Source organism: Octopus sinensis, linkage group LG17, assembly GCF_006345805.1.
Source record: "Octopus sinensis linkage group LG17, ASM634580v1, whole genome shotgun sequence".
In the NCBI taxonomy this organism is placed as follows: Eukaryota; Metazoa; Mollusca; class Cephalopoda; order Octopoda; family Octopodidae; genus Octopus; species Octopus sinensis.
In genome coordinates, this window is record NC_043013.1 from 7,280,629 (window position 1) to 7,293,613 (window position 12,985).

At 38.7% G+C, this 12,985-nt stretch overlaps 1 protein-coding gene across 8 annotated transcripts in view; it reads left to right on the forward strand.

Annotated features, from left to right (window-relative positions):
• The window catches only part of LOC115221035 (protein furry), a 234,962-nt gene that overhangs the window by 130,705 nt on the left and 91,272 nt on the right, over positions 1-12,985 (forward strand). For all 8 annotated transcript variants that reach the window (XM_029791247.2, XM_036510295.1, XM_036510300.1 and 5 more), the window contains exons 17-22: positions 1,793-1,860; positions 4,573-4,712; positions 5,203-5,394; positions 10,269-10,358; positions 10,776-11,068; positions 12,415-12,576. In XM_029791247.2, coding sequence (XP_029647107.1) covers positions 1,793-1,860; positions 4,573-4,712; positions 5,203-5,394; positions 10,269-10,358; positions 10,776-11,068; positions 12,415-12,576 — 945 coding nt within the window. The remainder of the gene's footprint in view (positions 1-1,792; positions 1,861-4,572; positions 4,713-5,202; positions 5,395-10,268; positions 10,359-10,775; positions 11,069-12,414; positions 12,577-12,985) is intronic.

Consider the following 12,985-nt stretch of genomic DNA (forward strand, 5'->3'; position numbering starts at 1 on the left):
TACTACTACTCTTTCATACAGTTTGTATGTGTGTATGTATGTTTGTGTATATATATATATATATATATATATTGTGTTCCTTCTCGAGCCATGCCTGGTTCATAAGGGCCGGTTTCCCGGTTTCCTAGGCATATAGGTTCCCCACCTAGACGGGACTCCAGTCCGTCGCAGGTGAGCTGCAAGATGCAGGAGGAAAGAGTGAGAGAATGTTGTGGCGAAAGAGTCAGCAGAAGTTTCGCCATTTCCTTCTGCTGGGGCTGCTTGTTTTGCTCATAAACACACACATCGCCTGGTCTGAGATTCGAACCCATGATCCCTCGACCGCGAGTCTGCTGCTCTAACCACAAGGCCATATGCCTCCACTATATATGTACGTATGTATATGTATGTATATGTATATATATACATGCATACATACAGGCATGGGTTAGATGCTTTGACACAATTTGACAAGACGTAGGACTGTGTTAAGCATCACTGTCAGATTTAGCGTGGTTACTATGACTACTAAAAAGTAAAGTATTGTTACTTTGTCGAGTCATACAGACTCATAAGGGCCTGTTTTCTGGTTTCATGGTATATATATTCCCCACCTGGATAGGACGCTGGTCCATCGCAGGATTACTCACTTTTGCCAGCTGAGTGGACTGGAGCAATGTGAAATGAAGTGTTTTGCTCAAGAACACAACACATCACCCAGTCCAGGAATCGAAACCGCAATCTGGCAATCAAGAGTCCAACACCCTAACCACTGAGCCATGTGCCTCCACGTTTCTATGACTGCTTTACATTGCATACTGAGTGCTCTATTCATACTACTAGCACTAGTGACATCACTAAGTAACTTGCTAAACAGTAAAAGAACAAGAAAAAAGGCAAAAGCCCCCTCGACTAAGTTGGAGGGAGTATTTGCAATGGAGATGTGACGTTGTGCTAGGCATTTAGAGGCTAAGGTATGATAGAGGGACAAGCACAGGCATTTTGCTATAGAGAAGATACATGGCTACCCCACATTATATAAAAGTGGGTGGGACCAGCTGGGAAGGCAATAATTCACCATCATCGTTTAATGTCCGCTTTCCATGCTAGCGTGGGTTGGACGATTTGACTGACGTCTGGCGAACCAGATGGCTGCACCAGGCTCCAGTCTGATCTGGCAGAGGTTCTACAGCTGGATGCCCTTCCTAACACCAACCACTCCGAGAGTGTAGTGGGTGCTTTTACGTGCCACTGGCATGAGGGCTAGTCAGGCAGTACTGGTAGCGGCCACACTCAAATGGTGTTCTTTATGTGCCACCTGCAAAGGAGCCAGTCCAGCAGCACTGGCAACAACCTCGCCCGAATGCTTTTTCATGTGCCAGTAAGGCGACGCTGGTAACGATCACACTTGAATGGTGCTTTTTACGTGCCACCAGCTCGGAAGCCAGTTTGTTGCTCTGGCAACAATCACACTCAGATGGTGCTCTTAGCGGTCCACTAGCATGGATGCCACTCATCGAATTTGATTTCAATTTTGATTTCACTTGCCTCAACAGGTCTTCGCAAGCAGAGTTTAGTGTCCAATGAAGGAAAGGTACGCACAGGTGGGCTGGTTGCACCCCTGGCATAGGCCAAGCACAGCATATTTCCAAAAGTCCCAAATCAAATCTTGGTTAAATATAGAATTTAATGTTTGGAATTGGTGACCTCTACTTGGAATGGACATTTTTTTTTATCCTTTATTATAATATAGTTTTGTTTCAGGCATTGTTACATTTTTATTTATTTTGTGTTTCATCACTTCTTCCTCCAGGCTGGCATTCCAGGCTTTGCAGAATCTCATGCAGGAGTCTCCTCTTTACAGACAGCAAGTTATTCAAGGTAAATCCACTTTCCATTTCATTCCATTCAGGGATGTCCTCTCATAGAAGGATAAGGGGAGAGAGAGAGAGAGAGAGTGACTGAAAGAAATAGAACACTACACACAGAATGAGAGAGAGGAAGGGAGATATACAAACAAAATAAAAGCACAAGTAAAAGAGGATTACATGCGCAGATAGAGAGAGAGAGAGAGAGAGAGGAAGAAAGATAAATGTACATGCACACACGCACACACACACATTCTCTCTCTCTTTCTCTCTCCCTCCCTCCCTCCTCCCTCTCTCTCTCTCTCTCTGACTGAAAGAAAGAGAGACATACAGAGACAAAAACTAAGAAAGTAAGCTTTCCATACTCAAAGCTTTCCATACTGAAAGGGAAAGAAATATTCACACTCAGACTTATAGAGAGAAAGTGATATATGGAAAGTGGACATTAAATGGTGATGATGATGGTGGTGGTGGCGGTGGTGGTGGCGGTGGTGGTGGTGGTGGTGATATATAACAAAACAGGAAGTTGAGAAATTATTTTGTATTATTTACTCACCATTTTACACCTATTTTCTTTTGTTAATTGGAATCACAAAGTTGTACATGTTAAATAAACATGGAAGAAATTTCTTATTAGAAATTCTTTGGACAGAGAATCATAGAATACAAAATTTCCAGAATTTTCAATTTTATGTACCTCACACTACAATAACATACACTACATACTGGAATAAATAGATGTGCTTCAAGAGGACACAGCTTGAATTTTACCCTACCTTCATAAAACATACATTCATACATATATATATATGTATGTATATATATATATATATATATAATATATATATATATAATATATATATATATAATAATAATAATAATAATAATAATTAAGATTCAGTTGGACTAGGTACTTAAGTTGAAGCACCAAGTCAGTCCGGTATTATCCGCACGGCACTAAGTAAGGTGAATAAAATCAAAATAAGCAGCAGGATATCAAGTAGTGATGCAGCTCCATTTAATTGAACAATGCAATCATTTCATCAATTTAAATGCAGTGCCATCTTCAGCTGCACAAATAAATAAATAGAATTTTAACCAGTTGGACACATTATTATAATTTTTCTCAAATATTTTAACAGAGCGAGAAGATGGAAGAAATTCATGTTGTTGCTATTGTAGCTAAGAATAGACTACACTTCCAAGAATCGCATGAAGCCTAGTGGGGTCATAGTGTTGTAAGGGATTGTAATTCAGTTCTCATTCATTTATCTCTTTATCAACAACTAAATCTAAGACTAGAAGACTGTTTCTATTTTGAATAAAGGACAAGAGTGAGTTGACAGCTTATGGTTAGGTATGCTCATAAATATTTTCATATGTATCAGGGAGGAAATAAGACATTAGGAGTAGTCAGGTGAATATAAGTAACTGTCTATAAAAAGAGGCAGGGTAGGGGTAGACTTTAAATCATGATGTTAATTACCAGTTAAAGGGGCAAGATGCTAAGAAACCTAAGATGTTAATACAGAGGGAATTTTATTCTGGGGCACTATGGGTGATTGTTTATAAACAATTTTATTATGTTGTATAAAAATAAAATTTAATTTCAAAAATGATATCATAACCAAAATAGGTAAAAGGTGTGTATATATCAATTATAAACATTAAAAAGAAAAGATTACATAGAATCAATTTGATATTCATTTATGTACTTAATTAATTACTTATTAGATGGTTTCTATAAAGACTGCTCAGGGCATTTACTTATGGAATAACTAGAAATATATATATGCTATCTATTAATTTTAAGCCATGAATCAGAGAAAAGTAAAGATGCATACAGATACACACACATTTATGTATGTGCATATATGCATATATATACACACACACACACACATTTATATGTTTATATGGATATAGCATAACCATCTTGCATAGACCTAACTGAAAAATATCTATTTAAGAATGAGAAAAATAACAATTTATAAGGAATAAGAGGTTAATAAATAAGGATATCAAAATAAGAAAACAAAATAATAAGAATTTATAGAAAATGATAAGAAATACATGTAACCTACATATAAAGAGACAGAGGATTAAAATTGGCTTAACAGGTCTTCTCAAGCATGCCTTATCACCATGTGTTGTACATATTCTATGTTCATGTTAAAGGAAAGAAACTATCTTGGTGAGGTTGGTGGCACAGGTGGTGATTCCTCTTTGAGGTGTCCAAGTGTGAAATATTGCTTGTGTATTGTTCTGTGCTGTTAAGATCAAGAAAAAAAGTACTCTGTCTGGTGAGAGAAAAATATTACTTAATAAATACAATATATGTTTTTATGTACTACTATTAGTTTCATGTGATGAGAGTATGCCAGGCAGTATTTATTAACACATCTGGTGTCCTAGCACACTCTTCGGACACTGTCCACATGGCATAACAAACTAAAAATGGGACAATGGGATGAGAGATAAAAAATAAGAAATAGCGAGAAAGAGGCAGATATAGAAGGTGGAAGGCTGAATAGCCAGAAAATGAAAAAGAAAACAAAAAGAAGCAAAGTGGTGATGGTTGGGAGAATTATTTCTCCTTTGACAATAAAATATAAGGCTAATTCCCACCCCCCTCACCTGCAAAACATTTTGCTTGGCATGCTAACGATTCTGCCATAATTTTGAATAATAATAATAATAATGATGATAATTTTCTCGTTTCTAGGTTTTGTTTTATTCATCCAACAAGATTTAAGTGACCTTAATTCTCAGTTACTGGATGGTGCACTGCGCATGTTGGTACAACTGCTGGCACGTTGGAAGAACAATTCCAGTCCACAGAAAACCCCACCGACCTGTGTAAAGGTAGGACCATTTTTCAATGTCATGGAACTAGTGTATTGTTCCAGAGTAGGGAGCTCATCAGGGTTGAAAATATATAGGAAAAATTTCAGAGGGTGGTGTGGCTATGTCTGACTGTGGAGGAATTCATTAAATTTGATTGTTTAGCTCATCACCATCATCATTGTCATCACCATCATCATCCTCATCATCATCGTCCTCTTTGTCATCATTATCTTCAACATCATCCTCATCTTCATATCATTGTCACCCTCATCATCACTATCCTCTTTCTCCTCCTCCTCATCATCATCATTATCGTCTTACTTGGAAACAGATGAGGGTTGGTGACAGGGAAGGCATTCAGCTGTAGAAAATCTGCCTCAATAAATTTCGTCTGACCCATGCAAGCAAAGAATAATAGACATTAAAACAACAACAACGATATTTAGCTATTACATTTTTGTTTCATTATTTCTTTAACTTCTCTCTTTTTGTTTTATTTCGTTTTTAGAATCTACAGACCACTAATATTGAGGATCACATGGAGAAACCTAACCCCACCAGTTTTTACGTCCTCCATGAAGTGGAAGGTCTTGCCCTTGTTATGCTTTGTAGCATTCGCTTGGTGACCAGGAAATTAGCTCTGCTTCTTCTCAAGGAGGTTCGGTGCATCCTTGGCACCAATGAATCTGCACAAGCTGAGGTGAGTCTTTTACAATAACATTGGATTTACTGAACAAATGAAAAAATGTGGCACTCAACACATTTGGTATGAGTTTCAATCCCATGCAACTTCAAGTTTCGAAAGTTCACCAAACAAACCTAATTCATCTAACTTGTCCTATAAGCCTGATGTGGCTTGCTTCATTTGACAAGCTTATGAAACTTAAGGGTACTCCTTTCTTTAAGATGGCAAGGTAGTGATATAAGCAATATTTGGCTGCTATTTCTAAGACAAGCAACTGTATAGAGCAGGCTTGGCCAAACTTGAATTACATTGCAGGCCACTTCAATCACAGAAAGTTTTTTAAGGACCGCTCGTATACTTTATGCACTAATAGACAAATAATTGAATTACAGGATCAAGAATTTTTCAAGAATTTTACATACTTTTTGTTTGTTTAAAATTATAAAATTGTAGGCTGTTGCTTTATTGCTTCTTAAAAATTAAAAATTTATTTTGAAACAAATGTTTTACATGAGCAATTTTATTTTGGTAAAACTTTTTAAATGTTTTTTTTTAAAATAAACCCATTTCAAGAAAGTATCAAGTGGGCCACACAATAAAAGTCTGTGGGTTTCATGTGGCCTAATGGCCTCAAGTTAGCCAGCCCTTATATACAGACTCTTTCATTATCTTGAGGGTCATCAAGTTTTCCAAGGTTGTAGTGTTCTAAGAAAAAAGTAAACACTTACTTAGTCCTACACCTTCCAGAAACTTGAGGGTGTACCCTGACTCATCTTCATCAACATCTCTTTTTTCCATCTGGGGTAACTATGTATCTCCCCTTTAGCAAGGCACCCATTCCTGTCCCTCTTTTGTATTCTAACCTCCCATCACTTGGTTAAAGCCTCTTTCCTCAATATTACTTCCCTAATCAGTTGAGGGATCTTGTCTTGCAAATTATTTGGTGCTCTCACTGGTGCTGGTGACACATAGAAAATACCCAGTATACTTTGTAAAGTGGTTGGCATTAGGAAGGGTGACCAACCACAGAAACTATGTCAAAGCAGACATTGGAGGTCGATGCAGTCTTCTGGCTCACTACCATCTGTCAAACTGTCCAACCCATGCCAACATAGAAAATGGATGTTAATGATGGTGGTGGAAGCAGTGGAATCGGTTTTTTTAATTGTTCTTGAAATAGAGACATCCAATTTTCCTTGGGGAAGATTAATGGTAGAAGTGTCTTATCAACCAATCATTCCATCCTTATAGCCTCACCCACTCTGTATCCTAGAATTTACTCCATGCCAAAACTTAGCTTGCAACCATCAAATCTATGTAGTTTTAATTAGATTATAGTTGTTGTTGTTGTTATTCTTCTTTTTCTTCTTTCACTTAAAGTCTGTCGTGGATTTTCTCATATTTCTTAAATTCTACTGGTGTTTCTGTTTGCAATTCTTTTTTTTGTGTGTGTGTCTGATGGTATTAGTCATAGACATTTATTTTAGGAACAAGAGATGTAGATGGGTGTGTCTAGAATATTGAATACTGATTTTCTCATTTGTTAAATAAAAAGTTCGTGTTTGTTTAAAATATACGTGTATATATATATATATATATATATATATAGCTATATACACACACATACACTTGTGTATATGCATGTGTGTGTAAAACATTTGTGGGTATGTATTACATGTATTTGTGTGTGTGTGTATGTTTAAGATATATGTGTACATGTGAACATATAAAATATTTGTGTGTGTGTGTATGTAGTAAGAAGCTTGCTTCCCAACCACATGGTTCCAGGTTCAGTCCCACTGTGTGTCACCTTGGGCAAGTGTCTTCTACTATAGCCTCAGGCTGACCAAAGCTTTGTGAGTGGATTTGGTAAACAGAAACTGAAAGAAGCCCATTGTATATATATATTTAGATATATATATATATATATATATATTTATATATATATATCATGGCAGTGAAACATGGGCCGTGACTGCTGAGGACATGCGTAAGCTCGTGAGGAATGAAGCCAGTATGCTCCGATGGATGTGTAATGTCAGTGTACATACTCGACAGAGCGTTAGCACCTTGAGAGAAATGTTGTACCTAAGAGGCATCAGTTGTGGTGTGCAAGAGAGACGATTGCGCTGGTATGGTCATGTGGCGAGAATGGATGAAGATAGGTGTGTGAGAAAGTGCCAATCCTTAGCAGTTGAGGGAACCCGTGGAAGAGGTAGACCCAGGAAAACCTGGGACGAGGTGGTGAAGCACGACCTTCGAACTTTAGGCCTCACTGAGGAAATGACCAGCGACCGAGACCTTTGGAAATATTCTGTACGTGAGAAGACCAGGCAGGACAAGTGAGCCCAGCCCACTTATGAATGCCTTTCCTCCCTTGGACACAAAGACCTGTTGAGGCAAGCGAAGTCGATATAGAACCTCATCCGACGACAGGCACCCATGCCACCCCCCACCCCCCTTTGCTTGCGAAGACATGTTGGGGCAAGCGAAATCGAAATCGAAGTCAAAATCGAATTGAACCAGCCAGGATCCCTGGTCTGGTGGTACGTAAAAAGCACTATCCGACTCGTGGCCAATGCCAGCGCCGCCTCCACTGGCTTCCGTGCCGGTGGCACGTAAAATACACCAATCTGACCGTATGACAGGCACCCATGCCAACCCCCTTGCTTGCGAAGACATGTTGGGGCAAGCGAAATCAAAATCAAATTGAACCAGCCAGGATCCCTGGTCTGGTGGTTCGTAAAAAGCACCATCCGACTCGTGGCCGATGCCAGCACCGCCTCGTCTGGCTTCCGTGCCGGTGGCACATAAAATACACCAATCCGACCGTGGCCGTTGCCAGCCTCGCCTGGCACCTGTGCAGGTGGCACGTAAAAAGCACCCACTACACTCACGGAGTGGTTGGCGTTAGGAAGGGCATCCAGCTGTAGAAACACTGCCAGATAAGACTGGAGCCTGGTGCAGCCTTCTGACTTCCCAGATCCCCGGTCGAACCATCCAACCCATGCTAGCATGGAGAACGGACGTTAAATGATGATGATGATGATGATATGCAGCAAGGCACTTTATTTCACGTTGCTCCAGTTCACTCAGCTGTAGAAATGAGTTGCAACGTCACTGGTGCCAAGCTGTATCAACCTTTGTCTTTCCCTTGGATAACACTGGTGGCATGGAGAGGGGAGGCAGGTATGCATGGGCGACTGCTGGTCTTCCATAAACAACCTTGCCCGGACTTGTGTCTAGGAGGGTAACTTTCTAGGTGCAATCCCATGGTCATTCATGACCGAAGGGGGTCTTTACCCTTATATGCAGGAATAAAACATTTGGATTTTCCTTATATATATATGTGTGTGTGTTTGTGTGTCTGTCCCCCACCATTGCTTGACAACCGATGTTGATGTGTTTACATCCCCATAACTTAGCAGTTCAGCAAAAGAGACTGGTAGAATGTGTACTAGGCTTACAAAAAATAAGTCTTAGGGTCACAAATGACTGAAACAAATAAAAGAATATATATCTCAAGATTAATCAGCCGAAATTGCGAAGATGATTCGGTTCTTGACTGATGATTGAGGGCTTCAAATGTCCCGTCCGTGTTTTTTGTGTCGTCTTCTAAATGTTTCACGTTCTTGTTCCAGTTTGTATATTTTTTTACTTTTACATACATATATATATATGGCCCCCATGTCGGTGGCATGTAAAAGCACCATCCGTTCGTGCCCGTTGCCAGCCTCGCCTGGCCCCCGTGCCGGTGACACGTAAAAGCACCATCCATTTCGTGGCCGTTTGCCAGCTCTGTCTGGCCCCGTGTTGGTGGCACGTAAAAGCACCATCCGTTCGTGTCCGTTGCCAGCCTCGCCTGGCCCCCGTGCCGGTGACACGTAAAAGCACCATCCGTTCGTGGCCGTTTGCCAGCTCTGTCTGGCACCTGTGCAGGTGGCACGTAAAAAGCACCCACTACACTCACGGAGTGGTTGGCGTTAGGAAGGGCATCCAGCCGTAGAAACACTGCCAGATCTGACTGGGCCTGATGAAGCCTTCCAGCTTCACAGACCCCAGTTGAACCGTCCAACCCATGCTAGCATGGAGAACGGACGCTAAATGATGATGATGATGATGATGATGATATATATAAAACAAGTGAGAGAAAGAGAAAATGAAATTCATGAGAATATATATATATATATATATATATATATATATGAATTCTTGGAAATATACAGTACAGTGAAATATATTAATAGAAAAATATATAGAAAAATATGTCAGAAAGTGGTGGAATGGTTATCTTCTTTCTTGATATATATATATATATATATATATATATATATAAAACAAGTCTAAATTTTCTTGAGGAAACTGTATAATACAGCTAACCTTGGTTTTTTTGCTATTGAGAAGGATTGACTCTGCAGTGCAATACAGCAACACAAAAAAAAAATACAAAGAAGTAATATTCTATAGTTTCCTTAGGAAAATCCAAATGTTTTATATCTGTATATATTGGTTTTAAATTTTGGTACCATGTCAGCAATTTCAGGGCAAGGGTTTTAAGTCAATTACATCACACCCAGTACTCAACTGGTATTTATTTTAGCGATGCCAAAAGGATGAAAGCCACGGTTGACCTTGGTGGAATTTGAACTCAGAACATAAAGACAGCCATTATGCTGTTGGCCATTGTGCCACCTCACTGTCCTATACCTGTTTATACTAAGGAAAGAAAATGTACCTCCATTACTCCTGTTATTTTTCTTTTGTCATTAACACACACACATACACACATACATTTTTATTTGTAAAAATGAAACAGAGATAAAATAAAACAGACACAAAAAAAAGACAAAAGAAAAAATACATAAGCTCTGTAATATTTATTCTTACAGGTCTCTACTCCTTGTTTACTTGATATGATGAATACACACAGCCCTGCAGCCGTGAAACAGGTCCTACCTTACTTACCGGCATCAGAAAAGGTAAATATAAAGGTTTTTCTCATTCTCTTAGAACTGGTAGATTTGTGAAGATGTGGAGAGGGGGTCAAATATGAAGAAACATGGAAAATACCATTTCCAGAAACAAAATCCAAGACTGTTGACTTGACGAAAATTCCAGTCACAGATAACTCTAGAAATGTTTCTTCATATTTGACCCCCTCTCCACATCACAAATCTATCAGTTAAAATAACATAAAGAACATAAAGAACATAAAGAACTAGAGCAAAATATCATACGACATTTTGCCCAATGTTCTGATGAATCTGCCAAGCCTCAAGGATGTCAAAAATGTGCAAACATAACAATACAATAACTAAATACTAATAATACAATAAACAAAATATAATAACATTTTTATTCAATACTCAAAAATGGTGTTGTTTTTCCTTTGGCAGGCTGCTGTATTAGTTGTGTCCAACATTGACCTGCAGTGGATTCTTGACCGAGCCGCACATGTTTGGTCAGCGCCAAAGCAGCGTTCAGAGGAAATCCAGCAGTATACAATGGTGAATACGAGCTTCAGCCAACCAGACCCTTGGGTCAAGTGCCTTGTCAATATTGTCTCACCGTCTTCGTCATCATGTCCGTCATCATCATCATCATTCAGTCAGTGCCCTCCAGCTATTGGTTATGCATGGATGGTCGTTTACTCGAGGCTTCAGTCTCTTTTCCCATTGGTTGATTTGAGGTGAGTATTTGATTAAGTGCAGGTCTAAACTATTGACATGTGGTTCAAGGGAAACATGGTGAATGCCTAAGTTTCTGAGCAGAGTTGAGTGGAGTGATGTCTGTTGCATTGAAGCATGAATTAAACAAACTAGAGCTTAAAGTCTCAGTCTGAAGATGTGTCTTAAAATCTCAGAAACTGTTTTCATCTGTTGCAATTCTAGCGTAATTTATATTTTACTCAATTATTGAACTCAACAGATTAAAACAGTGGCTAGCAGTATCTTTGAATCTGTGGCAAACTGGAGATCAAGCAAAAAATAAATTACTAGTGCATTTTGAATGGAACCTTAATAATTAATGAGATGCTGTTTATACAGTGAATGGCAAACAGAGGGATTAGGGTCGATGGGGTCATTGAACATTGTTTGTCACACATCTATGACAAGCATTCTGTTCTAGCACATCTCTTGACAAATGAGTTCTGAATAATGAGTGTACAGAACAGGGGTTCTCAACCATTTTTTCTGATGGCCCCCTTTGGTCCCTATTTTATTCAGTGGTTTGGTCCTCACATGGCCATTCGATGTCTAGAAATTCCTATTATATTGGGTTGTCCAGAAAGTTCGTGCCGATTTTTAAAGGAAAGAAAAAGGTCAATAAATACTTGCCATTACATTTTTAATCAACTAAATACGAACTGTTTTGTTGCACAATGCATCTCCATCTTTCCTTTAACTTGAAAATACCCTCTTCCCAGAATTGAGGTGGTTTCATGGCAAAGAATTCATCGAGGTATCTTTTTACGTCATCCAAGGAATTGAAATTTTTACCATTAAGACTATTCTGCAGAGACCTGAATAAGTGGAAATCTGAAGGAGCAATATGGAGGGTGGGGTAACACATCTCAGCCGAGCTGCAGCAATTTTTGTCTGGTTCCCAAAGCATCAAGTGCCGAAAATGAACTTTTTTATCTTCCATTTTAAAGGGTTACAGAATTAACAGGTTATGGGAACATAAACCTTCTTCCATGAAAAGATAGCTTAAAGTGTGCTCTAAATGGAGGTGTAGTCAAATCCTATTCTATGGACTTAACCCTGTTCTAAAATAAGTCGAAAGGTAAGCTACTATAAATCGGCACGAACTTTCCGGACAATCAAATAGTTTTTTTATTAAATATTAGGAATTGTATTAAAGAAAGGTGTTTAAACATTTTGTGTATTGTTGGAGTATAAACAATCTATTGCAAAATCTTATATGGACCCCAGTTGAGAATTGCTGGTACATTGGTTAAATCTTTGCTATATTTACCTTTTGTTTTTGTTTTTTGGCTTTTGGTATACTTTTTCCCTTTTTTTGTTCTTGTAGTGCTCAGAGCAATGATAACCGAGCTTCCAGTATCCTCCGTTCTGTTAGCAAGAAGGTAAGCAATGAGACAGAAGCTTTCCTACATCTGTGGCACAGCTACACAGTATTGGCATGTAGTCTGGCCCAGCAAGGGACCCAGTTTTCAATGGTTTATGATTTCAGGTAAAATACCTTCTTATTTTATTTATTTATTTTGTTGATTTATGTTAGTTTTTTTTTTTTATAATAAACACTTTTTTTTTCCAAAGTTTTGTTTTATTCTATTGGATTAGTAGAAGTGGTAGAGCATCCTGTTAGACAAAAATTGAGGAAAATCAAAATGAGATATAAAAGAAACAATATATTTTTAACTTGGATAGCTGCGTGGTTAACAAATTTTATTTGTAGCCACATGGTTTCAGGTTCATTCCCACTGCATGACACCTTGAGCAAGTGTCTTCTGTAGCCCCAAGCTGACCTATATCTTGTGAGTGAATTTGGTGAATGGAAACTGTGTGGAAGCCTGTTTCATTGTGCGTGTGTGTGTTGTGTCTTTGTGTTTGTCTTTCCATCACTTGTGAACTGGTGTTGG